This window comes from Sorex fumeus, unplaced genomic scaffold, assembly GCF_029834395.1.
Source record: "Sorex fumeus unplaced genomic scaffold, SorFum_2.1 ptg000033l, whole genome shotgun sequence".
Classification (NCBI taxonomy): domain Eukaryota; kingdom Metazoa; phylum Chordata; class Mammalia; order Eulipotyphla; family Soricidae; genus Sorex; species Sorex fumeus.
This window is the reverse complement of record NW_026606090.1, coordinates 35021911-35046053: the sequence shown is the minus strand read 5'-3', so window position 1 is coordinate 35046053 and position 24143 is coordinate 35021911. Positions and strand designations below refer to the sequence as shown.

Sequence of the window (24143 nt, the reverse complement as noted above, 5' to 3'; positions counted from 1 at the left end):
TCATTTGGGGCACCCCTGAGGGGGGCAGGTGAGGGTCCTCCCCACCCCAAGGGACCCAGCCCCGGCCGGCAGCAGAAAACCTCCAGAATCCAACCACCACCAGGCTCATGGCTGCTCTCCACACACTCAGGCCTAGCCTCACATACGAGTGAACCTATTCCTAAACTGCACAGCCACGAATACCTTATAACCACCTGTACTCCAAGAGTACTGTACCACATCTGATGGGGTTTAAAGTAGGAGGCAACCAATTTTAGAGGGAAATATATATATATATATATATATATATATATATATATAAGCACACAACGCTCAACTTTTATCAACATGTTAGTGATCTCTTATAGAAGGGCTTAATGGCCCCTGGGTGAAATACATCAATCTTCACACTTTTTGGGAACATTTTCAGCGGTTTTTCATAACAAACAATACAAAATATACTATTTCGGTTCTGCTTTGGGGCAGGGATTGGGGTTTGGGATGAAAACATCCAAAATACGGTGGTGGGAAGGAGTAATGGTGGTGAGATTAGTGTTTGAATATTAAAAGTAATCAAATATTGTACACTACTTTATAATATTAAAAATTAAAAAGAAAAAGAAATTCCCATGTGAGATTGCTCTTCATGCCTGTGTGGGGTTCACATCTCACTCCTTGTATCCATGTATCTTTGCTTGCTTTTCCTCTCTGGAGAAGCTTGTGTTCTCTCTCTCTCCCCTCACATCTTTCTAAATAAGTTTCATTTAATAGAAACTACCTTGCTTCACTGAAAAGAAAAAAAAAACCCAAAAACCGACACAACTAAAACAAATACATAAAAATTTCCACCTGAACTCTAGTTCATTCAAAATTGAGCCCCAGTGGCTCTGGCATGGCAGCTCTGAGTCCTGTGTTAGCACGGGGCCATGTTCACCTACCCCCCTGCCCTGCCAATTCTGCTGCCCCCACGCGAGGGGTTGGGGTCAGCCGAGTGCCCTGACAAAGCCCTTGCTGCCTCACCCACATGCCAAGCTGTGGCCACGCCACACCACCAAGCGGATTCCATGGCTTCACTAAGCATCTCTGCACAGACGCCAAGTGCTGTAAACGCCAGGGACGCTGAGAACTCTGGGATTCCTCAGAGCGGGGGCGAAGCCTCCTCTACACTCCCCTTTCACCATCACGTTGAGTCACCCCTGGCCCTGCTTCTCAGAACCCAGATGGACAAAATCTCAGCGAGATGCAAGCTAAGCAGCGGAAAGTTACGACATACTGGTCTCCCCTGGCTGGAAACTACAGGGTCCCCTCGGAATCTCTGCCCTGCCCAAGTTGCAGGAGCCACACCTGTGCCCCACTGCTGCCTCTGTGCCAGCGACTTCACTAAGGATCTCCATAGATTCGTTCCCGTTCTACAGACCCTGGAGTTTCTGGGCACCCCCAAATTCCACAGTGCTGAAATGCCAGCAGCAGGAGCACACCCAATTAGATGGGAAAGCGACAGAGAAGCCGACTCAACGCACAAACAAAAACAACAATGCAGAATGCGCAATGAAGCGACAGGCGGCTCCGGAAATTCTCAGACTTTGCCAACAACCCTCTGCTGAGATCTAACAAATTGCACATATTTTCTTTTACTAAAGTATTTCTGAGAATCTTTCAGCCATTTTGTTGTAAGAAGCATATCAAATACATGATGTGTGCCTGCTGAGGGGGTAAGGTTGGGGGTGACAGTGATGGGGGGAGTCCCTCAGGTGTGGGATTAGCATTGGAACATCAAAAGCCTATAACATCTGTACTATGAACAACTCTGTAAACCACAGTGTTTAAATAAAGTAAAATAAATAAATAAAACCCAGAAAGCGGCTGTAAGAGTCTGTTGCGAGAGGCTCATGAACTGTGAACCTGTGGAGATTTCATTTTACCTGGCACCTCACCCCAGAAACACAGCGTGCATACTTACATGTCATCGAAGACGAGTTTCTGCCTCTTGCAGTCCCTGTGGCCATTGGGGCCTGGAGACCAGGGCTCTGCTTGCAGCCGTGACTTGTGAAGAATGTTCTCAGAAGTGCTGTGAGCAGCTTTCTAAACAACACAACACACCAGTCAGCGGAGTTAGCACCTGGCCATAGTGACCATTCACCAGAACAGCTTCTGCCCTGTGTTCCGCATGGGAGTCAGGGGGCCTGGGTGAGGGGAGAGGAAGGCTTGCACACCAAGCCTCAAGGGAGGGATTGTGCATGTTCTAAACATTCTTCTCAAATCGATGGCCTTCAGAGGGAATTTTTACCCCATCCTAAGCTCTTAGGTACAGAAACAGAGGAAATGGATGGGAACCCAGCTAGCATGGCCCAGCCAAGCTCATCTCCGGACCAGACCCAGTCCGCTGACAAGAGTGGTTCTCCACGCTCACTACACTTATGAGACATCCAAGCACAAAAGTGAGCTCCAGTTCGGAGTTTATGATTCAGTAGGTCTGACTTGGTCTTGGAAATGCATTTACAAAAACTTTTAGGTGAAGGTGAGTCAGAAGACCAGCATTCAGAACCCCTGAGCTATAATCATCCTGTAACTTATATCCTTTACACTCAGATCACAGAAGTACTGATTGTTACTAACTGTGAAAACTGGAAAAAATCAAAGGAAGTTGGTAGAAAAAATTTTAGATGTGCTTCATGTAGGATGACTATTAACTGGTAGTTAATTTCATTAAGAAATCCCATTTCCTGGGGGTACAAATACTTATAGAACACCCACTGTGTGCTAAAGATGACGACCACAGAATGAGTCTAAATTGAGGGCATACAAGGCCTCTTTAAACACGAACTCACTTTGGGGTGGGGGTGCAATGGTACTGCAGCAGTTAAGATGCTTGCTTGGCATGTGCTTGACCAGGGGTCAATCCTCAAGCAGAGCCAGGAGTGATGCCTGATCACAAAGCTAGGAGTAAGGCTTGAGCACCAATGGGGTGCTCCCTATACCAAATCAAACAAAAAATGAATATGGACCAGTTTCTATGTGCATACTCTTGTTATAAGAGAACTCAGTAGAGGCAATTTGGAAATAACAATGTATCTATAAGAAGATGTATGTTGTATATAGTATAATTCATATGGTATAACATATAGCATATATAATTTATTATATATTATATATTAACATAATATATTATATATGATAATATATAGTATAAAATATAGGATAGTATAATGTACATAATCCACAACTACCAGCTGTTGGAGGTGGCGGCAGAGAGGAATCTGCAGTGTTAGTGACATTATTTTGCATGGGTGCTAAGATAAGGACGCTAGATGATACTGTCCCATTTAAGTCTTAGCACAGAGGTTGGAGCAGGTGCAGACTTAGGCCACAGGCCTCGCTGAGGTCTCATGGTGGTTAGGATTTGAGGCGAGAGGAGCTGGACCCGCCTCTCAGCCCTTTCTGAGGATGCTGGCACATCCTGAGAGGGTCATGGAAGTGGGGAGGGTAACCCAGTGTGACTGGCCGGCTGCTCCCTGGGCAGAGCTGACAGGGTGCGCTACTCTGCCAGAACAGCACCAAGGGCTCCAGGCGGGCTTGGGAGCATGTGAGCGCTGTGCTGCTCAGAGCAATTTCTTTTTTCTTTCTTCGAGTAACTCCCTGCAGTGCTCAGAGGACCATGCGGTACCAAGGACTGGATTTGGGGGCGAACGAGTGAAGCACATACACGGACCCTCTGAGCAGCTCACTGCCCATCAGCCCCACTGTCTACCGTGACTGGGAAACAAGGCATGGACACACCGTGAGGTCTCCACTGTGAGGCTGTAGCTGGCTCTCGGCCTTGTGCTTCTTGGTGGTGGTGGCAGCAGGGAAGAGCCCTGTGCCATTGGGTCTGCAGGAGGAAGTCAGGTCCTCGCTGGGGTATTTGTGTTTGGAGGCATCAGACAGGGGCGAGATGGGTGAGCGCAGCATCTTGTCATTTTTGTTTATTGGTATTGCCAGGCTGAAACAGGAAACACAGTAACGGAATGTCGCATGTTCAGACAGGTAAAGGTAAATGTTTTATATCCGACCCAAACTTTCCACTCAAAGCCTGTTGGTTTTAAGCCATTTGTTGGAAATTATTATATCAGGAAAATTTTTTTTCTGACATTAGGACCATAGCAAACACCATCAAACTTGTCACTGTTCCTAGACTTTGCCTTTCAAGAGGAATAGTAATTTAGGAGTTAATGTTGAATTAAATGACTAAGACTAACATATGTTCACTTCCAAAGTTTTTCACGCAGGGCATCCCAAAATATAACAACAAGTGAATTACGTTTTTCTCATAAGCCAAGGCAGAAAGTAATGGGAATCAATCATATGAAATACAGCACTCCTGGGCACGTTGTTATGTACAGGTTAACAGGATCAGCTGCAGATCATGAACTTCAACTTTTAATCATTATGTTTCTTACTCATTACTGACCCAAATACACATTGAATAACAAACTTGTCATTTGGAAGTTATATTTTTTGATTATCAGGTTCCTTATTTTATCTCCAAGACAACTGTGTATGCCTGAATACAGTCATCACAGAAGGAATCACTCATACTTGAGTCTTCACAATGTACGTTATATTGTCAGGGCTTTCTGCAACGATATTCTCTGGAAAAAAATTAGGGTAAGACACATTAACTTGGAATAAACTCAAGCACTGCTAATTCTGGATGCTGAGATCAACTAATAATTAAAAATCCACTTAATAAATGCTTTATTATTCCTGCGGCCATGACTTGTATTGACTATCACTGAACACAGCCATTAAAATCACTTAAAAATGTCCTTTTTGTCACAGTGTAGACATATTAAACACTGACCCCTGGAAAGATCAGAAAGTTACAGTTCTTTTCTTAAAAAATGTAGTTCAGGTACCAGGGCTGCCACAGTGTGAATGTGTATGTTTTCTTGTCCAGAACTACTTCACCACTACCAAAGTGCCCAGGACCCCCCGCCACTGAGCTCGTGGTTCTGCTAGCCCACCTTTTCCTCCTCCCTCCCTCCAGCCTCCTTGTCACAATCTCAGTTCTGCAATCAAATGCTTGTAGTCATTTGACACCATCTGTTCCCTTCTTTTGTATCTCTATCATAAGGAAGGTACAGGATAGAAACTTCTAGTTCCTGGCTCCAAAGGCCTAGTGTGTCACTGAGAACATGAGATCTAAGCTGCCACCACTGGTGCTTTGTAATGTGTCTGTCAAGGGGACAGGAAGGGGTGGGGAGGAGATCTGGGAACTCCGGTGGGTGACACCGACACTGGTGAGATTGGTGTTGAAATAGTCTATGCCTAAAACTCAACTACCAATAACTTTGTACATCATGGTTCTTTAATTCAATCAAAAATTATTTTAAAAAAGTGAAGAGTAACAGCTTGGAAGTAAGAATATGTATTCTGGAAATGGCCTTGGGTAAATTCAAAGCGGCTCATGTCATGAAGATGAGATGACATTACAAGGTATTGTAGATACCCGTGTGAATGATCTAAACAGAACTGGCTGAAATTTAGCAAAAAGCTATTTTATATGCCAGGTGATTGGTAATTAAAAAAGTTGTATTTTATACAAAGTAGTCTCAGCTGTGCTTGATGCTGACCTGTGTGTGGTCCAGTACTTAGCCATGAGCAAATCCCAGGTCTGCTGGCGCTCAGGGGGCCATCTGTGTGTATCTGGTGGCAACGGGGTATGTGGGAGGGGAGGCAAGGCGAAGGCAGGGCTGTGCCTGGGAGGCGGATGCTCTGCCCATTCAGCCATTTCCCTGGATTTCTAGGTGATTTTGGGGGGGGGGTGTTTGTTTTTGGGTCACATTGGCAGGGCCAGTGTTTACCCCTGGTTCTGTGTGTGGGAATATATCCTGGTGGTGCTGGAGAAGGGGTATGGAGGAAGGACCATATGTGACCAGAGTCAGCCTGGGTTGACTACCTGTAAGGCAAGCACTGTGACCCCAGTGCAATCTCTCTGGCCCCTCTAAAGGATTTTACAGACATGGAGTGATTGCACTCAGTTGTGGGACATAAAAAAAAACCCCACAGTGTGAGACTAATATCCAAGAATAGTAGAAACAAGGGCTGGGAGGACTGGTCCCTGATCCACAGCTGGAAGCTTGCCACAAGTTGCAGGGGTGGAGGGCCGGGGGGAGGTAGAGGGAATTTAGGACAGAGAAGGGAACTTTATGGCAATGATTACTGGAGATGATAATTCCGGGCAAGAACTAAGTCCTGAAGGAGGTAAAGGGACATGTTAGATAACCTTTCAGTACCTGTACTGCAAGCCATAATGCCCAAAAGAAGGGGGGGGGAAGGAGAAGGGGGGGAGGGGGAGAGAAAAAAGAAGATGGGAAGAGAGAGAGGGAGATGGAAAGAGAGGGGGCGAAGGGGAGAGAGTGCCTTACAGGCAGTCTTTTGGGGGTGGGAAGTGTGAGAGGGAAACTGGGGACACTGGTGGTGGGAAATGTACACTGGCGAAGGGGCAGGTATTGGAACATTGAATAACAAACCCAATTATGAGCAACCCTGTAACGGTGTGTCTTCTGGTGAAAAGATAAAGGATTTTTAAAGGTTCGTGCAGTGTTGCCCAAAGTGGTAGGGTCAGTCGCTAGGGCTGCTGGGGTAGGCAGTAGCCTTGGCTGCAGTTGGGAGGTGTGTTCTGTTGGTTTCACTAAAGAAGATTTTTGTTTTGTTTTGTTTCGTTTTGGAGCCACACCCAGTGATGCTCAGGGCTTACACCTGGTTCTGTGCTCAGGGATCACTCTTGGCAGTACTTGGGGGATCGCATAGGAGGCCAGGGATTGAACACGGGTTGGCTACGTACAAGGCAAATGCTCTACCCACTGAACTGTCTCTCTAGCCCTCTAAAGAAGATTTAAAGCAGAGATGCTTAGTGATTTTTTTCCTTCAACAGTGGGGGTGGTCAAATACATTTGGGAACCTCTGTTTATGAAAAACTAAGCTATTACCTAAAATACTGTGATGGCTATTTGGTTATTTCTTCTTCAGCATTCTAAGTTTATAACTTAAAGTTGAGCAAAGGGACTGTCTTAGGGTCAGTCTGAGATGGGCATCACCCTGTACCTTCTACACTGATGACCTGACAGCAGTAATCACCGTTCTGGGGGCGATGAGCCCGCAATTCCAAGAAAGCCAGCTGAAGCACCCACGTGGCATTACTGAACAAAAACACTCGGAGCTGAACGGCTCTGTCAGATAAAGACTAGCAGAAAGGTTTCTATCCTGAGGCCTATGCGTTTGCAAGGAAAACATCACATCTTTACTTGCATTAACATCTTAGTGAAACAGAGCAGTTCCTGCACACGAGGTGAGAAGTGGGGCAGTGGCACTGGCTCTGGAAGGACTAGCAATGATGTCATCATTAAAAATCACTGGACTTTTATTTGTATGATTTTTGTTTTTTGGGAAGCACTTGGTGGTGCTCAGGGATTATTCCTGGTGAAGCTCAGGGGACCATTCAGGATGCTGGGGGCTGAACCCAGGTTGGCCTCATGCATGGCAAGTGTCTTCCCTTTGTTCTGTCTCTCCGGCTCTGGTGATTTTATGTCACATGACTGCTGTTGCAGACACATTTGTCACTCCTTAGAAACTATCGCGGTTGCCAGATCTGCTGGAAGGTTTCTTGAAGGTCTGATCAAGCATCTCTACCAGACATTTAAGAACCATCTGAACCCTGGGGTCCCGCTGACCTGCCCGACCGTGTGGGAATGCCATTCACCATGCAGAGCCTGTGGACTGTGGCACTCTCCCTCCACACAGGCCTCTGGCTGCCCTTGTGGTCCCCTCCTCAAGGTGACTGTGAAATACACAGGGAGCTGTGCATGTGCTCTCATGCTTTGAGTTTTAGTACAGCTTTACATCTTTTCCTAACCTTTCAGTTTGCATTTTTATGTGCTGTGCTGAAACATTAATCTGCCCTTAAAAATCGTACCTATAAGAGAGGAGTGTTTGCAGCAGGAAAGTGGTTTCTGAGCAGAGGAAAAGTGGTATTTCTAAAAGGAAAGTACGTCGATGACTGATGATGAGCTTCTCCCTTCTAATAAATATCCAGAACCTTGCCTTGCCCTGAGAGCCATTTGTCACAGATGGATGCAGTGAACGTGGGTGCAGCTGGAAGCCTGTTAGAGGAGTGGCTGAGTGGCCGTTTAACCTTGCACACCCACATTCTGTGGAACAGCACACGTTTGAGAGTTTTTAAATAGGATCCCACTCTTTTACATTTTTTCATTTGGGGAATACATTTAATGTTTCCCATGGATTTATTGGCTATTATAGTAATGTTTAGAGAGTCCAACTCTTAAGTTTTCAGAGGAAAAGGTCTATCATTGACAGTGTTCACCAGTGCAGAATTACAAAATGGTCTTCGATTGCAAAGAAGTACCACTGACCTTTGAACACCTTGGAGGAACAGGGGGCTGACACAGAGCTGGGATATACTTGCAGGTTCTACTTGGAGAATTGACATGGTACATCCATGAATGTGGAAACCAAAGCCAGGGAAAAACCCACATACAATTGAATCCACACGGCTAGACCCAGGTTGTCCAGCAGTATTTACATGCCACCCGGTGTGGGGCAAGGGCCTAGCGGACTTGCCTTAGGTTGGAAAACAGAAAGCAGTATGTGGGTCCTGGTTGGGGCGGGGAGGCAGCCCAGGATCGGGGTGCATGCAAGGCCTGCTCTGATCCCGTGATGCCAGTGTGACCCTGGAGGGTTTCAACACCCCAGAGGGCCTAGTATCAGCAGTAGTGGCCCCCAGACCACTCCTTGGGAGACCCTCTAACTCCCAGCATGGCAGCTTCGGAGCCAGAGCGAGCCCTCCAGTGTGAGGTCCTTTAGTCCGTTATGTGTGGCCCAGCGCCTGTGCTCACGCCTGTCCATGGACTGGCAGTTGTAATTAAGTGGGCAGGCCAGCGGTTTCCCGCCTTTCTACACCTGGTCTTTGTGGCCGGGGACCCACTGCAGCACACCGGGTCCTGCTGGAAACACTTATACCTGTTGATGTTTATGGCGCAGTGGTTGGCAGACAAGCTGTTATTGGCAGAGGTGGTCAGTCGTGAAGCACCCTCCTTCTCTCCCTGGGCCTTCTTGACCTCCCTATAGTCATCTTCGTTGTCACACTGCATGGAAAGAAGCGAAAACCAGTCAGCTTGGACATCAAGGAACACTCAGGAGATCCTGCCACCAACTTGTACAGAACAGAGACTTCAGCTTCTCTGGAGAGCAACTCAGCAATGTGGCTGCAGCACTTGCCCTGCCTGGGTCCTGGCAGCCCCTCCAACAACAGGGATGAGATTTGTGAGCACAACGAGGGACTCGTAAGGGGGAGGAAAAGCAGGACACCAGGACCAAGATGGGGCAAGGACACTGTGATAATGAAAACTGTTCTGCTAAAACAGACCTTCCGTTTGGCCCTCCCAAGTGCCCCTCTTCCAGCTTCACTTGGCAGTACCAGCATCTCTCCCGCTGTATTTCTCGGTATCAGAATCAAGTGGAATGGCCACATGGTCTAGGGATGATGTGCTAAGGGCAGTCAGGAACTTGAACCTTCTTTGGAAATTCATAACTTAGGAATCTCAAGCCAAGGTTTTGAGATTCTCATTATTTCTTAGTTCTCATTAACAATTGCCATCCCAGAACACCTTAGAATCCTCCAAGTACCTATTAATAAAATGGCGCTTTGGATTCTGGCCTCCACGAGTGAACTTAAGCTTAGAGATGCGTGAGGCTGTGATGCAGATGTGCACACAAGGTGCCACTTCTGAAGATAGAGGGGACACGATTATAGCCAGGGCTCTTGGCAGATTTTTCACAAGACCAGCGCTTCCTCTCCCTAAGGAGAGGAAGATTCTGACCTTTTCTCTCTATTTCCAGGTGCTCTTAATGGAACCGTGGCCCCAATGACAGCTCCTCCAGGTGAGGCTTTGCACTCTGGGGACCCAGGTCTCTGCTGCTCCATCACTAGCATCCAGCACCATGGCCTTCGCACCCCAGACGCTGAGTCAAGAGTGCTATAAAAATGTTCTCTCACTTCCCTTGAAAGTGGGTTTAATGATGACTCACTAGAATCATGAGCTCTGGTGTCAGGCTGAGCACAAATGAATGTTCATAAATTAAAGCTTAAAGGTCATGAATAATAAAAGTATCTAAATACAGGACATCATGATAATTACATCTTTCTGTAAGTCTCCATGTGTGTGTCTCTACAGCTATGTGACTGGCTATATATTTAACCAATTTCTATATCTATGAATTTATTATTTGTCTGATTTTTCACTAGCCTATTCGTCAATCCTGAGATAGTCAACTGGTTCATTCAGTCTAACAAAAATCGAACACAGGTGATGAGGAGGGCAGAGTGTGTGGAGGAGAATGGGTTAAGAGTAGGCTGTTGGCACTGCAGAGTTAAACTGTCTGAAGGAGGCAGAGGGAGAAGGAGACGGTGATCTCACTCCTACTCAGGATATAAAGAAATACATGGAAACAGCCAATGCCCAAAGGATGGAAACCACCTTCCTTCTTTACAGCCTCTCTGTGCTCTCCAGGTGGTTGCAGTTCCACACCACGTTTGCAGGTCATGGAGACACTTGAGGGCTGTACCTGGCTTCTGTTCACTGGCTAGCATGGAGGGTGGAGGTGGGGAATGGGCTCAATTCCCACTCGTGAGGGTTTGGGAAGTATAGCAGAGCCTTTCTCCTTCCCAGGCCCGCCCTGTGTCCCTCTCAGTGAATGGCCTTTCTCAATCCCTGCCCACGGAGCATGAGGTCAGTGAGCTGGGCCTTCACTCCCTATGACCTTCCATGGGAATCATTCTGGAACAATGACCTGCATTAAAGTGCACCAAGGACATCAGAACCTGGCCACAACAAAGTTGGAATAAAGACCCATGAATGCTGGATAACCAAGAAGTGCGGGGGCCAGAACCCTAAGACAGTGGGGAGGGTGTCTGCCTGGTCTGCAGCTGACCAGGTTTGACCCCTGCTGCTTTCCTCTGGATGGCCCAAGAAGCGTGGCCAGGAGTGATCCCCGAGGGCCCAGTGAGGGTAAGGAAGGCAGGCTTCCTTATCAGGGCCTTCAAAAAGTCTTCCAGCAGATCTGGCCTCTGCGGTCACTTCTAAGGCGTGACAAGTACCTCTGCAACAATGGCAAGGTGACATATAACCGTCAGAGCGGGGAGAGAGCCAGAGGGCGGCAGGGACTGGGCTCGGTCCCCAGCACTCCATGCGGTCCCCCGAGCGCAGGCAGTTGTGGGCCCTGGACAAAAGCAAATGAAGGACAAGGAACCGTGCCGGCCAGAATCCTGCTTCGGCCTTTCCGCAGGGAGCGTCTCGCCCGGCGCGCACGTGGCACGGCGTTCCCGGGCCAGCCGCGAGCGAGCGTGGCCTGGCCGGCTGGCCAGCTGCCCGTGCCCCGGCGCCCGGCGCGGCCGTACCTTGCGTTTCCTCTTGGACTTGGGCAGCGCCTTGTCGGGCGGCGGGTCCGCGGGGTGGCTGGGGGGCGCGCCGTCGGCGGCGTCCTTGGGCGCGCGGGGCGCCGGGAGGCCCGGCTCGGGGACCCTGGCCAGCAGGCTCAGGTCGATCTTGACCCAGAGGGCGCGGCCCTCCTCGCTGTCCTTGAGCGGGGACAGCAGCTCGTTGCGGCCGAAGGGCACGAGCGTGTAGAACTGCTCCTCGAGCTCGGCCGCGTCGCCCGCCGACCTGGCGCTGATGGAGCCCACGGACGCGCGCGGGGCCGCCTCCCTGGGCCGCGCGTCGGGCGCGGGCGCCTTGGCCAGCGGGCACTCGTCCCGCTCCGACTCGGCGTCCGAGTCGGACGAGGAGGAGGAGGACGACGACGACGACTCGGTCTCGATGAACTCCCTGGACTTGGGCACGCTCCGGCCCAGGCCCCGCGTGCGCCGCTTGTCGCCCGCCCCGGCGGGGCGCGGCTCCTTGCGGTGGCCGCTGCGGCCGCTGCCCGCGCCTGGCCGTGGCCGCGGGGGCTCGTCGGGCTCGTCGGGCCGCGCGCAGGGGGCGCACGGGGGGCCGTCCCCGGGCCCCGCACGCTCGGCGCGCCGAGGGGGCTTCTTGGGCAGCGGCCTGCGCGCGGGGGCGGGCGCGCTCTCGGCGGGCGCCACGGCCACGGCCACGGCCAGGGCGGCGGGCGGCGACTTCTGCCGCCCCGCCTTGCTGCCCGGCGCCTTGCTGGCCGTCCGTGGCCGCTGTTCGTCCCTGCAGGGGCCCTTGGCGGCGGCGGCGTCGGGCACCGGTGGGCACTCTGGCTCCTTGGCGTAGAAGGGCGCGCCCTCGGGCAGCGCATCCCCGGGGACGGGCGCCGGCGGCTTGTGCGGGGTCACCTTGTTCAGCCACTTGTCCAGCTGCCACTTGTTGGAGGACGCCGGTTCGGCCTGAAAGCAGAGTGAGGCGACAGGACATTTTGAGATGATACGGCCCCTGCCCGGCCCCCGGGGTCCCAGCCCTGCAGTGCCTTCGGGAGGAAGAACCCCAGCACACAGCCAGGCGGGACCTCCCTGAGCCAAAATTCAGAAAAAGAAACACGAGATTACACGCTCAGTCAAACATGATGGCCTCTCGGTATCTGTACTGCAAACCACGATGCCCCAAAGTAGAGAGAAAGAGGAAAATTGTCTGCCACAGAGGCAGGGGTTGGGGGGGCTGAAGGGATACTGGGGACACAGGTGGTGGGAAATGTGCACTGGTGGAGGGACTGGGTTTCATCATTGTATGACTGAACTCAAACGCGAGGGTTTGTAACTATCTCAGGGGGATTCAATTAAAAAAAAAAAAAAAGACTACACCGATCCTGATCCACTCTAGGGCTAGGAACACACAAAGGCCAGTGGGTGGGAGCTCTCTGCCGGCATGACGGGTGCCAGGATTGCGGCCCCTTCTGCACCCATGACACTTACGGCTGGCGCAGGGCCTAGAAGCCAATGTGGTTACAAATAGATGAGGTCGGAGGGACAGTCTAGTGGGGAAGGTGCTGGCCTTGCCTGGCCCAAGGGAGTTTCACCCACTGCATCCCAGATGGTCCCTTGGTCCCCAGGAAGCCACTGGCTGGGTTTGGCCCCCAAATGAAATTTCTCACTAAAGGGGTAACACCCGTTTCACGAGCACCTCCATGCCCAAGTGCTTTGGACTGTGTAACACAGCCGGGTTGGTTGCTGCTGCTCACGGCCTCACCACCAAGTCTGCAGACTGGTCCTCAGAGATTCTGGGGGGTGGTTCTCAGGGGGACCAAGTAGTGCCGGACCAAACTGAGTTCTCCAGCCCTTTGAGTGCCCTCCCCAGTCCTTAAAGTGCCACTCGAAATGATCATCGTACAAAGGCACCTGCATGAGGTTCCACCTCAGGAAACTGCGGAAGGGCTGGCAGCGTAAAGGTTTGGGCAGGCACCCGCCACCTGCCACCCATGCAAGAGCCACGCGTGGCCCCAAACAAAGGCAGCAAGACAAAGCTTTACAAAGTCAGTGGGAGAACAGTTCGGAGGCCCTGAGTGACAGAGCACTTTCCCCTTTTCTGTGTGAGTCACAGTGCAGGGGGCTCTGGAGAGGGGACGCAGTGTGAGGGTGTGGCAGGCAGACTGCAAGCGCAATAACACAGCAAGTGTCTCTAAGTGCTCACTCTGCCTTTCCTGTCCTGTGGTCCTTCTGTTGCCACGTGAGCCTCAGGCAGGGATGTGCCAGAATGTCACAGGGCACAGCTTGGGGAATGCATGCACCAGCTGTGAGGCAGGACAGGCTGTGCACCCTGGCTCGACCCTGTGTTCACTGTGCACTGGTGGAGGGATGGGTGTTCAATCATCGTGAAACTCAAACATGAAAGCTTGTAACTGTATCTCACAGTGATTCGATACTAAAAAAAGACTTGAATGTAAGATTTGAAATCATAATAAATAAAATGAGAGAATTGGATGAGACTTTTGGAGAAGACCATTGACACTACACGAAGGCCAGGAACCTTTGTTCTGCCAAGGAACATTTGGATATTGGTAACATCATTCCCAGATCACAAAGTGCAGGGAGACAGGCCCTGGGCAGCTGCTGGGAAGCAAACAGGCTGTCCTGCCATGGGCCTGACCCAGATTCAGGTGCTCCCGCCCTGCTCTAAATTATACCCGATGTTCTCTGTTATCTTCAACTGTATTTTGTATTTTGGGGAGACAGGCCACAGCTGGGACTCAGAGCTGCTCCTGGCTCTATGCTCACTGAAGAACACGCAGTGCTGAGGACCACAGCCTGGCAAGTTGCAAAGAATGCAAGACCCTTAACCCCCGTCCTCTCCCTGGCTCTGCAGTGCTCTGATGATCTGTTACACCTGTGAACATCCTGCGTCTTCTATAAGCTAAATGCTTCTCTCAGGCGGAGGTGCATGGGGTCCCCAGCCCACCTGAATCCGTAACAGTATGGGAGACAGTTTGCTAACAGAACTTTCCCTAACAAAGCAACAAACAAGAGTGATCACTTCAATTGTCTCCTTTCTTCTTCACAGCAACAGATGGGCTGAGGGGTGCCATTCTGGGGGGGGCAGTATGAGGCAGTTGGGACGCCATTCTGGGGTGGGGAGGGTGAGGCAGCTGTGGTCAGGGCAGGTCAAAGAGCAGAGCATTATCTGACAGAGGAAGAGAAGACAGCAGGGCTAGGCCCCTGTGCCTGGGCAGTGCTGGCTGTGGTCCTTCCTGCTCTTGGACCAGCATTCCTGTCCATGTTTGTCTGCTCACTTGCGACTTTACCTTTTCTGTCATAGATCTCCCCCCGACTAATCTTCCCGCATGTATTTGAGCTCCTGCTCCTTCTGCAGAGCTCCTGGCCATGCACTGTTCACAGGGTGCTCAGGGTGTGAAGGGGGCAGGGAGTGAGCATCACAGTGCTGTTCATTTTCATCAACTAAAGCAACTAGTTAATGTGACGTTTCCCACACTGTGCTTTTACTTCAAAGATTGCATAAAGAAGTTTCCCTCGGTCAGATAAGTGTGGGGAACGCCCCAGGGAAACTAGAACGTACGTAAGCAAAATTTAGGACTGGACGGTGCTCTGGACTGAAGAAATGGGTCCAAGCTATTTTATCAAGGCACACCTCAAGGATGTGGCCAGAGGGCTGGAGCGATAGCACAGTGGGTAGGGAGTTTGCCTTGCATGCGGCTGACCTGGGTTCGATTCCCAGCATCCCATATGGTCCCCTGAGCAATTCCAGAAGTAATTTCTGAGTGCATGAGCCAGGAGTAACCCCTGCGCAACGCTGTGTGTTACCCAAAGAGAGAAAAAAAAAAGGATGTGGCCAGACTCTTGTTCCTCACGGCATGCAGGCTTATTACTGTTCACTTATTCCTATAACTGCTCTAGATGCTGCTCTGTGTGTGTGTGAGGGTGAATGGAAGAGCTCTTTCTTCCTGTGTGGCTTGGCACAAAAGACGAGCCACCAGGAAAGAAGGTGAGGTTTGGAGACAATCAGGCCAAGGACAAGAATGCAAGAATGCAACCCTCAGGCCATACGGTGATGGAACTGACATTCACACTGGCTCTTTGGTGAGCCGGCAGATTGGGTGCTGGTCCTGGAACAACTGAGGTAACTGAGCTGCTTCCAATCATCAACACCTTGAAGATAGTTCAGACCAAACTGAGCTGAGCCCAGAGAGCAGGGGAAGGAGGTGGGGACACTGGACCACCCTAAGGAATGCCTTAAAAATCTCTGGTGATGCTGCAGGTAGGCAAGTGTGGGCCATGACATGGTTCTGCCTGCTCCGGGGAAGGTGAGGTGTGTGGCAACGGAGACCCGCATGGCCAGAGGTGCCAGGAAACGGCATCAATGCTCCCCAAGGAGACCGGGCCAGCCCAAGCAAACCAGAGACCCTGCACAGGATAAAGCTACGAGCCATTGCTAAGAGTCTCACCCCAGAACTCAATGAAGGGGATTGTTCAATCTTGAAACAAAATGCAAAATGAAATTTTACTTCTGTTCTGCCAGTGTAGCCCTTCCCAGCGGGGAGAGGGAAGCTGTGGGCTGATGCTTCGAAGGTACTTCTGCATCCCCAAGGGCAAGGAATTGAAAACTCTCCCTGGCCACTGAAACCTGCAGGCTGTCCCCTCTCCTCTGTTAGAGGTTTCTGAGAGTACAGGAAGAAAGAAAGCCATCTACCTTCTCTCAGTTAGCTGGAGTCTTCGTGGTTACATCTGTGACATTTAGAAAGAAACTGCACTTTATAACATGATAACTGCACGTCCCTTCTGGGCATCAGGACACACATGTCCCACAAGAAAATCCAAAAGCCCTCCAGAGGAGAGACCGGCTACATGGAAGTTTTCTTTCCCTCCCTCCCTCGTGTGTGTGTGTGTGTGTGTGTGTGTGTGTGTGTGTCTGTGTGTGTGTGGCGTGGGAAGGTGGTCACATCTGGCTGTACTCAGGCTTACTGCTACTCCTGGCTCTGTACCATATATGGTGTCAGGGACTAAAGCCAGGTCAGCTGCAGGCCAGGGGAGCGCTCTCCTCACTGTGCTGGGGTGGGGATGGGGGAGGGTGTGGTCAGCAGGAGTCTTTGTAGACACCACCTGCTGGCAGGGCAACCATACCAAAACCCTGTTATTTCTCAATATTGCTATTTCTAAGTATTCTTATTCTGTTATTTCTAAATATTCAATGAATTATACCATCAAGCCAGATTTGAAGAAGTCCATTTCACATTTCTATTTTATTTTAAGTCTTCTTTTTCCCCCCAAATAATTCCTGCTAGAATTTCAGTTCTGTAGAAAATGGGAACCTCTTTGGGGAAGAGTCAGAGTTACATTAGCCATGGTTTTAGTCCTTAATGTTGTAAAACCATTTTTACGTAGAGAAATAGTCAGAGACAGATGGGGGCAGGAGTGCGTCCCGTGGTAAGAAGAGACAGACAGGAGAGCCAGCTAATTGTGACAGGAACAGAGAGTCCCTGCTACAGAGCAGATAAGAGCTGAAGGGGAATGAGGGTGGTGGGGGCAAGAAGACTTCCCTGCATTCCCCTGTGCTCAGGAGGGGACCCTGGAAGGAGGGCCTAGGGGACGCCTAGAGCAGAGGCCAGAGCTGATGGCTTCAGGTGTGCGTGGGACCAGTGGCCTGTCTCACCCCCCTGCTTCAGGTGCAGAAAGGGGTGGTTTCAAGGAACTATTTGGAAATTTGGGTGCTGCTTCACCAGAGGGTTGAAGATAAAAAATTACTCGGGGGGGGGGGGGGCTTGTAAGAGGGCTGGGTGGGACCCGGGAGTGTGAGAGCTGGCACCTCAATGTTCCCCTCAGCACCACTGGGTGAGATCTCCTGACCAAAAATTAAATCCTACAAACCAGGGTGATGCCAAACTTTTGTGGACTTACGAGGAAGCTTTGTATCTGATTCATTTTCTTTTTGTTTGTTTGTTTGGTTTTGGGGCCACACCTGCTGGTGCTCAGGGATTACTCCTGGCTCCACATTCAGGAATCACTCCTGATGGGACTTAAGGGGCCATATGAGATGCCGGGGATCGAACCCAGGTTGGCTGCATGCAAGGCAAGTGCCCTCCCTGCCAGACTATCACCGCAGACCCACATTAATGAAATTTTTGTTTTGGGGTCACACTGATTATACTCAGGGCAATTCCTGGCTCTGCACTCAGAGTTTATTCCTGGTGGGTTCAAGGGACCATCCGGGGCTTTGGGGGGATGTAGAACCTGGGTGAGCTGTGTGCAAGATAAGCACCTGACAGGCTGGACTATCTGTCCCCACCCCCAGCTCTATTTCATTCTCTCCTTACAAATCAAAGTGTACATGTTCTGATCCACAGATTTGAGAAGTTTGCTCTCAGCCCTCTCCCAAGAGTCCTCATGCTCTGAATTACTATTTAATTTTCTCCTTTAAAGCAGAAATTGCAATGGTTTTTATTGGTAAGTTATAACATTTTTATATGAGACAACTAAATCTTTTCCATGGATACTCATCAGAATTACAAAAGGTTTCATTATTATTTGTAGGTTGATGCTAATTTTTCTTTCTCTTTGCACAAAGATAAACAGTGAAGGGTGTTTTATTAATGTTGAGAGCCCTTGGTCCTCTGAGCTGTGACAAACTCAGAGGTAGGCATCCAGTCTGTCTCACCCCTTAAGCTTCTGTCCATGTGGTAGCCACATGTCTCAGTCATCAGCTGCCTGTCTGGTTGGTACCTGGGCCGCCCCTTTGGGATGTCTGACCCAGAGGTCATTCCCAGTCAGGGAAGTTTTGCCTCATGGAATCTTCTGGAGGTCAAGATAGAGGATCCGAGCACTTGTGTCACCCACATCTCGCATCTTTATACTGGGACTGTCTCTGTCTTTGGAGGAGCCCACATTCTTGAACATGTTATTCTCTCTCCCTTTCTCTCCCTTTCCCCTTCCTCAAAGCCTCCAAATAAAATCTGTTTAGACCTCACTGCTGGTCTACTCCTGATAATCTTCCCTGCAAGAAGAACAGAGACCTGTGAAACCTGGGGAAGGCCTAGGACTAGCTTTCTTTTCCTGCAAAAAGTAATTTCTCGCTTCACCCTGAGTCCAGGGCTCCCCAAGAAATCGCGTGGTGGGGATTAGCCCCCGTGCCAAGAAGCAAAGCAGGTTAAGTGGGCGTCAGGTGTGGCTTGACGGCCACCTGGTGGGGCTAGCCACGCCCTGGCCCGTGCCACACAGGGGCTCATGGCAGACGTTATCAGTCCTGGTCTTCCCACTGGTCCTGGGGGGCAGACATGGCTTGGGAGAAAGTGCTCATTTCTTTCCTCTCCGCCTCACACAAGCCTCCTGTGGGGACCCACCAACTTCAGTTACTCTATGTCCTTGGGTGGGGGTTGGCGTCTCTCCCCACAGTGCTCAGGGCCTGGGGCCACTCCACTAACTCTTGGTCAAGCAGCCCTGGGGTTCAGTGCAAAAGCCCAAGAATGTGGAGTGATAGCACAGTGGTAGGGCGTTTGCCTTATAAGCGGCCAAAAGGCCGACCCGAGTTCGATTCCTCCACCCCTCTCGGAGAGCCCGGCAAGCTACCGAGAGTATCTCGCCCGCACTGCAGAGCCTGGCAAGCTACCCGTGACGTATTCGATATGCCAAACACAGTAACAACAAATCTCATGATGGAGACGTTATTGGGCCCGCTCGAGCAAATCGATGAACAACGGGAGGACTGTGACCGTGACCGTGTGGTGCTTAGGGCCCCAGGGCCACACGGTGGCGTTGGGGGACTGTGGTGTGAGAACCAAGCTGGGGCCAGCCAATGTATCCCTGAGTTGCCTGGCCTTGAGTGCCTGCATTGCCAAGGAAACCCATCCTTAGCAGCAGCGTGAGGAGGCCCCACCATGGAGACCATGAGGGCAGAGCGTGGCCAGAGACGTTGCCAAGGTGGTGGCTTGAGGTTGTGGAGGCCAGAGGGAGGAGGGTTTCACCTCAGGGCTGGCACGGCAGGGCTGGAGGGAGGGTCTCCCCTCAGGCTGAAGCAGGGGGGCGGAGGGAGGGAGGGTCTGGAGTAGGGGGTTGGAGGGAGGGTCTCACCTCGGGGCTGGAGTAGTGGGGCGGCTTGCTGCCCTCACTCTCGCTGGAGCTGCTCTCTGTCTCCGAGTCGGACCCAGAGCTGCTCTCCGAGTCACTGGATGAGCTGCTGCCGCTGGAGCTGCTGCCGCTGGAGCTGCGCTGGCTGGAAGGCACAGAGGCTTGACACGCTGCCGGCGGGCCCACGGCGCTGCCATGGCAAGGCGGGAAGGAGAGAGAAGGAAGGCGAGTGAGGCGCCAGGAACACACACCCAGGGGACTCCCGTACACCTGTCACCCCAAACTCAGGCTCTCAGCACAGCAGAGAATCCTCAGGATCCGGGAGTGACACGCCAAAAGCCCACGCCCGAGAAGGCCCCAGTTGGCCGTGTGCTGGGCTCAGACGGGGCTGGCCTCGCTTCGGGACAGCTCTCTCTATTTTGCAGCTGCGCAAATTTCCTACCAAATTGCAAGTGAATCCAAAAATTCTTCAAGAATTTTAGAAAGAATAAGCTTTGTTTGTCTTCTTTATCTTACTGAGGGAGGCCGCTGGGAGGAAGGGCACAGTGTTTCACATAGTGCCTTCCGGAAGGTTCCGAAGACCAGCGGGCTTGGCCAGAGTCACAACCCGATTCCCAGCTCTCTGCACCCCAAGTGAGGCCCCACCACCCTCGGCAGGCCCCACACATGAGCTGTCTGTGAACAACGTGAGAGACACAATTTTTGCGTTTTATGTATTACAGGCTTTAAAACTCTACCATGGGGCAGAGGTTAATAGCAGGTCCAATTAATACTCAATCCTCAGATTACATTTTGAAATTTGCCAGAAAGTCATTAAAGATGCGATAGACAAGAAAAAAACGGTGCTTTCTAGTAGTAATTGATTTGCCACAAAAATTCAAAGAGCTGACATCCACCCAGTGTCTGAGCCAAAAGGAACTTCCACTACTTATACAATATTCCACATCTTCAACGTCCTCCACTAATTTGATTGAAACACACCTGATCATGTCTTTTTGGGGTCAAATGTTAAATCAAAAAATTTAGCGATCACTTTTTTTGGAGTCGGGAGAAGCAGAGTGGGGGTAACTGGACACAGCAGTGCTCAGGGGCTATTTGGGCTCAGTGCTCAGGAGTAACCCCTGTTGGTGCTCTGGAAAACTAGGGAGCGTTGGGCATTCAAGTTGGATCAGATCGGCAGAATTCAAGGCAAGTGCCTTAGTGCCAGGCAGGGATCATTCTTCTTTGGGGGGAGGGTGTCACACCTGGTGGTGCTCAGGGCTTACTACAGGCTCTGCTCTCAGTGATCACTCCTGGCGGTACCTGGGATCCATATGGATGACAGGGATTGAACCTGGTTGGCAGTATGCAAGGCAACACACTACACTATGGCTCAGGTCCCAAAGGATAATTGTATTTTTCCCTGCACGTACTTAATTTTTTGAATCACAGTGATCACAGTGATATACAGTTACAAAGTTATTTCTGACTGGGTTTCAGCCATATAATGTCCCAACAGCCATCCTATCACCAGTGTACTTGTATCACTACCAATGGTCCCGGTTCCCTCCCTCCACCTGCCTGCCACTATGGCAAGCTCTCTCTCTCTCTCTCTCTCTCTCTCTCTCTCTCTCTCTCTCTTTCACCCTCTCCCTCTCTTTCTCTCCCTTTGGGTCTTATGGTTTGCAACACAGATAATGAAAAGCTATCAGGTACATCCCTTTACCTACTTTCAACACTGAGTTACCGTAAGCATCACTTTTCAATGTTGAGTCTGCAAGTGCCTGTCGCCCCTTCAGTTGTGGACACTTGCTCTTAGACACTGAACTGGGAAGGCCAGGGCTGGCACAGTCACCAGAGTTTAAGTGCAAAGTGGTTTGAACAAGGTAAAGGACTTTTCTGCTCACCTTTTAAATATTTTTTACACATGCTTTGCCTAAGACAGAGCCTCATATATCCTTGCATGGGGTGCTGGAGAGGAATGAATGTTCTTGGAGCCTTGCTCCTTCTAGAACAGCTACAAGAAACTATCTGGCAAGATGCATCTGGAAGGGAGAGCCACTCTGGGTCATGAGGCTGCAGGGGAACGGTGTGAGCAGCTCTCTCCTGAGGGGGTCTCTCTCCACAGTGGCGCAGCCCATAGCTGCCCTGACACTGTGCCTCAGCAGCCTGGCCGCCACCCGCACAGGCCTGGGGGAGCTACGGGGTTTCTTCCTTCCTATTCCTATCTGGTGTTAAGTGCAGAGCCCAGCTCCTCAGACAGAGGTGGGAGGGATTGAAGGGGCCTACAGGCCGAGGACTTTTCCCTCCTTAGCACTGTAGCACTGTCCTCCCGTTGTTCATTGATTTGCTTGAGCAGGCACCAGTAATGCCTCCACTGTGAGACTTGTTACTGTTTTTGGCATATCGAATATGTCATGCGGAGCTTGCCAGGCTTTGCCGTGTGCTTAGGATACTCTTGGTAGCTTGCCGGGCTCTCCGAGAGGGACAGAGGAATCAAACCTGGGTCAGCCGCATGCAAGGCAAACGCCCTACCCACTGTGCTGTCGTTCCACCCCTTATGAACTAAAATCCATCTTCCTGTTGGCTGAGTCAAGATTATTGATAGAGGAAAAGCATTTTATGGTGAAATATGAGAACATTTGGAATTCACATGAATTGTCGGTTAGTAGGTCCACCAGTCAATGGGGGAAAAGCCACATAAAAAGCCCTTCGCCACCCTAAACACAGGCCACAGTATGTCTCCATCTTTTTATTCCTTTTTTGGGGGGTCCGATGCCCAGGGGTTACTCTGGTCCTGCACTCAGTGCTCGGGGGATCATATGGGATGCTGGGGATTGAACATGGGTCCACTGCGTGCAAGGCAAATGCCCTACCCACTGTGCTATCACTCCAGCCCCACATGCCACAGTCTGGAATGACATCTGCAGTAAGATGAGCCAAGTGCACTGGGACTGGATTTTGGTGATGGGTGAAGCTTTGCCCAGCAGGCAGCTCCTCTCCCCTCTTGAGTTCAGAGCAGGTGAAGCTGCAGAGGCAGCAGTGCAGGAAGGGCCTTGCCACAGAGCCACTCTCCTTTGAAAAAAAGTTCCTTAACTTTCTGGGGCAAAGCCCGTCCAGTTAGCATGTAGCCTGCCCTCTGTGACTGGCAGAGTGATGGGCCAGGGGGAGATGAGTCTCAACTTGGGTTCTGATTGGCAGCTAAGCCTCCAGCTTATGTTCCCCTCCCCCAAATCAGGACCTTCACCTCCAGTGACAGTTTTATGTGTCTAAAACCACCAAGAGAGACAAGGATTTTAGGTATTTCTTCATGCTTTGCTACTGAATGCCTCTTGTTTCAATGACTTGCCCAGAGAAAACGACCCCAGAAACTCTCCATGTTGAGGATGGGGACCAGCCTGTCTGCAGGAGCTCCGTGGCTCCGCTGCAATGAGTTCTGTTGGTGTGTGTTCTCAGGGTCAGCTTCCGGCTAAGGACTCAGCCCAATGCAGATGCAGTCTCTGTGGGGACAGCAGCCTCCAGAAGCTGGTGACGACTGCCACCAAAGACCCCAGGGATAAAAGGGGCAGCTCAGTTCACCCAGGAGGACGTTCTGAGCACACAGATCCCTGGCAGGAAAGGAGGCATCTGAGAGACAACCTTGAAAGAAGGCCTCACCTGCTTAAAATGTAAATGGGGGCTGGGGGCTGGAGAGATAGTCCAGCGGGTGGGGTACTTGCCTTGCATGCGGCTGATCAGGGTTAGATCCCTGGCTCCCCACATGGTCCCCTAAGTCCCACCAGGAGTGATTCCCTGAGTGCAGAGCCAGGAGCAAACCCTGAGTACTTTCAGGTGTGCCCCACCCCCAAACAAACAGAAAGAATAAATAAAACTAACAAAATTGCAAACAGAGGGTTTTAGTGTGCCAAAGTGGTGTCATGTTACCATATCAAAGGGATCTAAGAAACTAACTTAAAAAATTTAACTTCTTTCCTGAAATGACAAAATGAACTGGTTTACACGGTGACATCTCTGGACAATTTTTAGCAGAGTTCAGACTCTCCCTTTACATTATTTCAGGAACACAGTTCCACTGAGTCTTTAGATGAGAATACATTTCTAAGATCATGAAATAAGTCTTTTTTTGTCATCAAACTTAACCAAGTGCCTGGTGTGTTCATATGTGATTGCTGAATGAAAATATAAAATCGATTACAGGGTTGTCGGAGAATTAAAACTTATCATTGCCAATAAAAATTTTGGATGTGCTCCTTATATTTCCAATTTCAATACTTCTTCCTCTCAGAGAATATTTCTTTTTTTTTTTTTTTTTTTTAGGAATTTTGAGATTTTTTCATTTGAAGTTAAATCTTAATGCTATTAAATTCACAAATATGCTAATTTATATACCCAATTCTATTTATCTAAAACACACATTGCAAACATACAAATATCTATTCTCTCCACATGTCAGCGCCCATTCATTTCATGGTTTGGAAATGGGAGAATAGATTCCCCTTAAACTGCAAGTCAGCAGGTGTTTCTTTACAGTTAACTTTAGCAAAATTCATACAAAATAGTAATTAACAATGATCTTCTTTACTTGTTAACTTACAAGGAAACACCTCCAAAACTGCATTTTGTTAAAGTTTCTGTACTAAAATGTAGAAAAACTGAACTA

General features: G+C 50.2%; 1 protein-coding gene across 2 annotated transcripts in view; it reads right to left on the bottom strand.

Annotated features, from left to right (window-relative positions):
• The window catches only part of AFF3 (ALF transcription elongation factor 3), a 601777-nt gene that overhangs the window by 24358 nt on the left and 553276 nt on the right, over positions 1 to 24143 (bottom strand). For both annotated transcript variants that reach the window (XM_056116650.1, XM_056116651.1), the window contains exons 12-16: positions 19508 to 19694; positions 11435 to 12388; positions 8998 to 9122; positions 3757 to 3958; positions 1940 to 2061 (exon numbers count right to left, since the gene is read on the bottom strand). In XM_056116650.1, the coding sequence (XP_055972625.1) occupies positions 1940 to 2061; positions 3757 to 3958; positions 8998 to 9122; positions 11435 to 12388; positions 19508 to 19694 (1590 nt within the window). The remainder of the gene's footprint in view (positions 1 to 1939; positions 2062 to 3756; positions 3959 to 8997; positions 9123 to 11434; positions 12389 to 19507; positions 19695 to 24143) is intronic.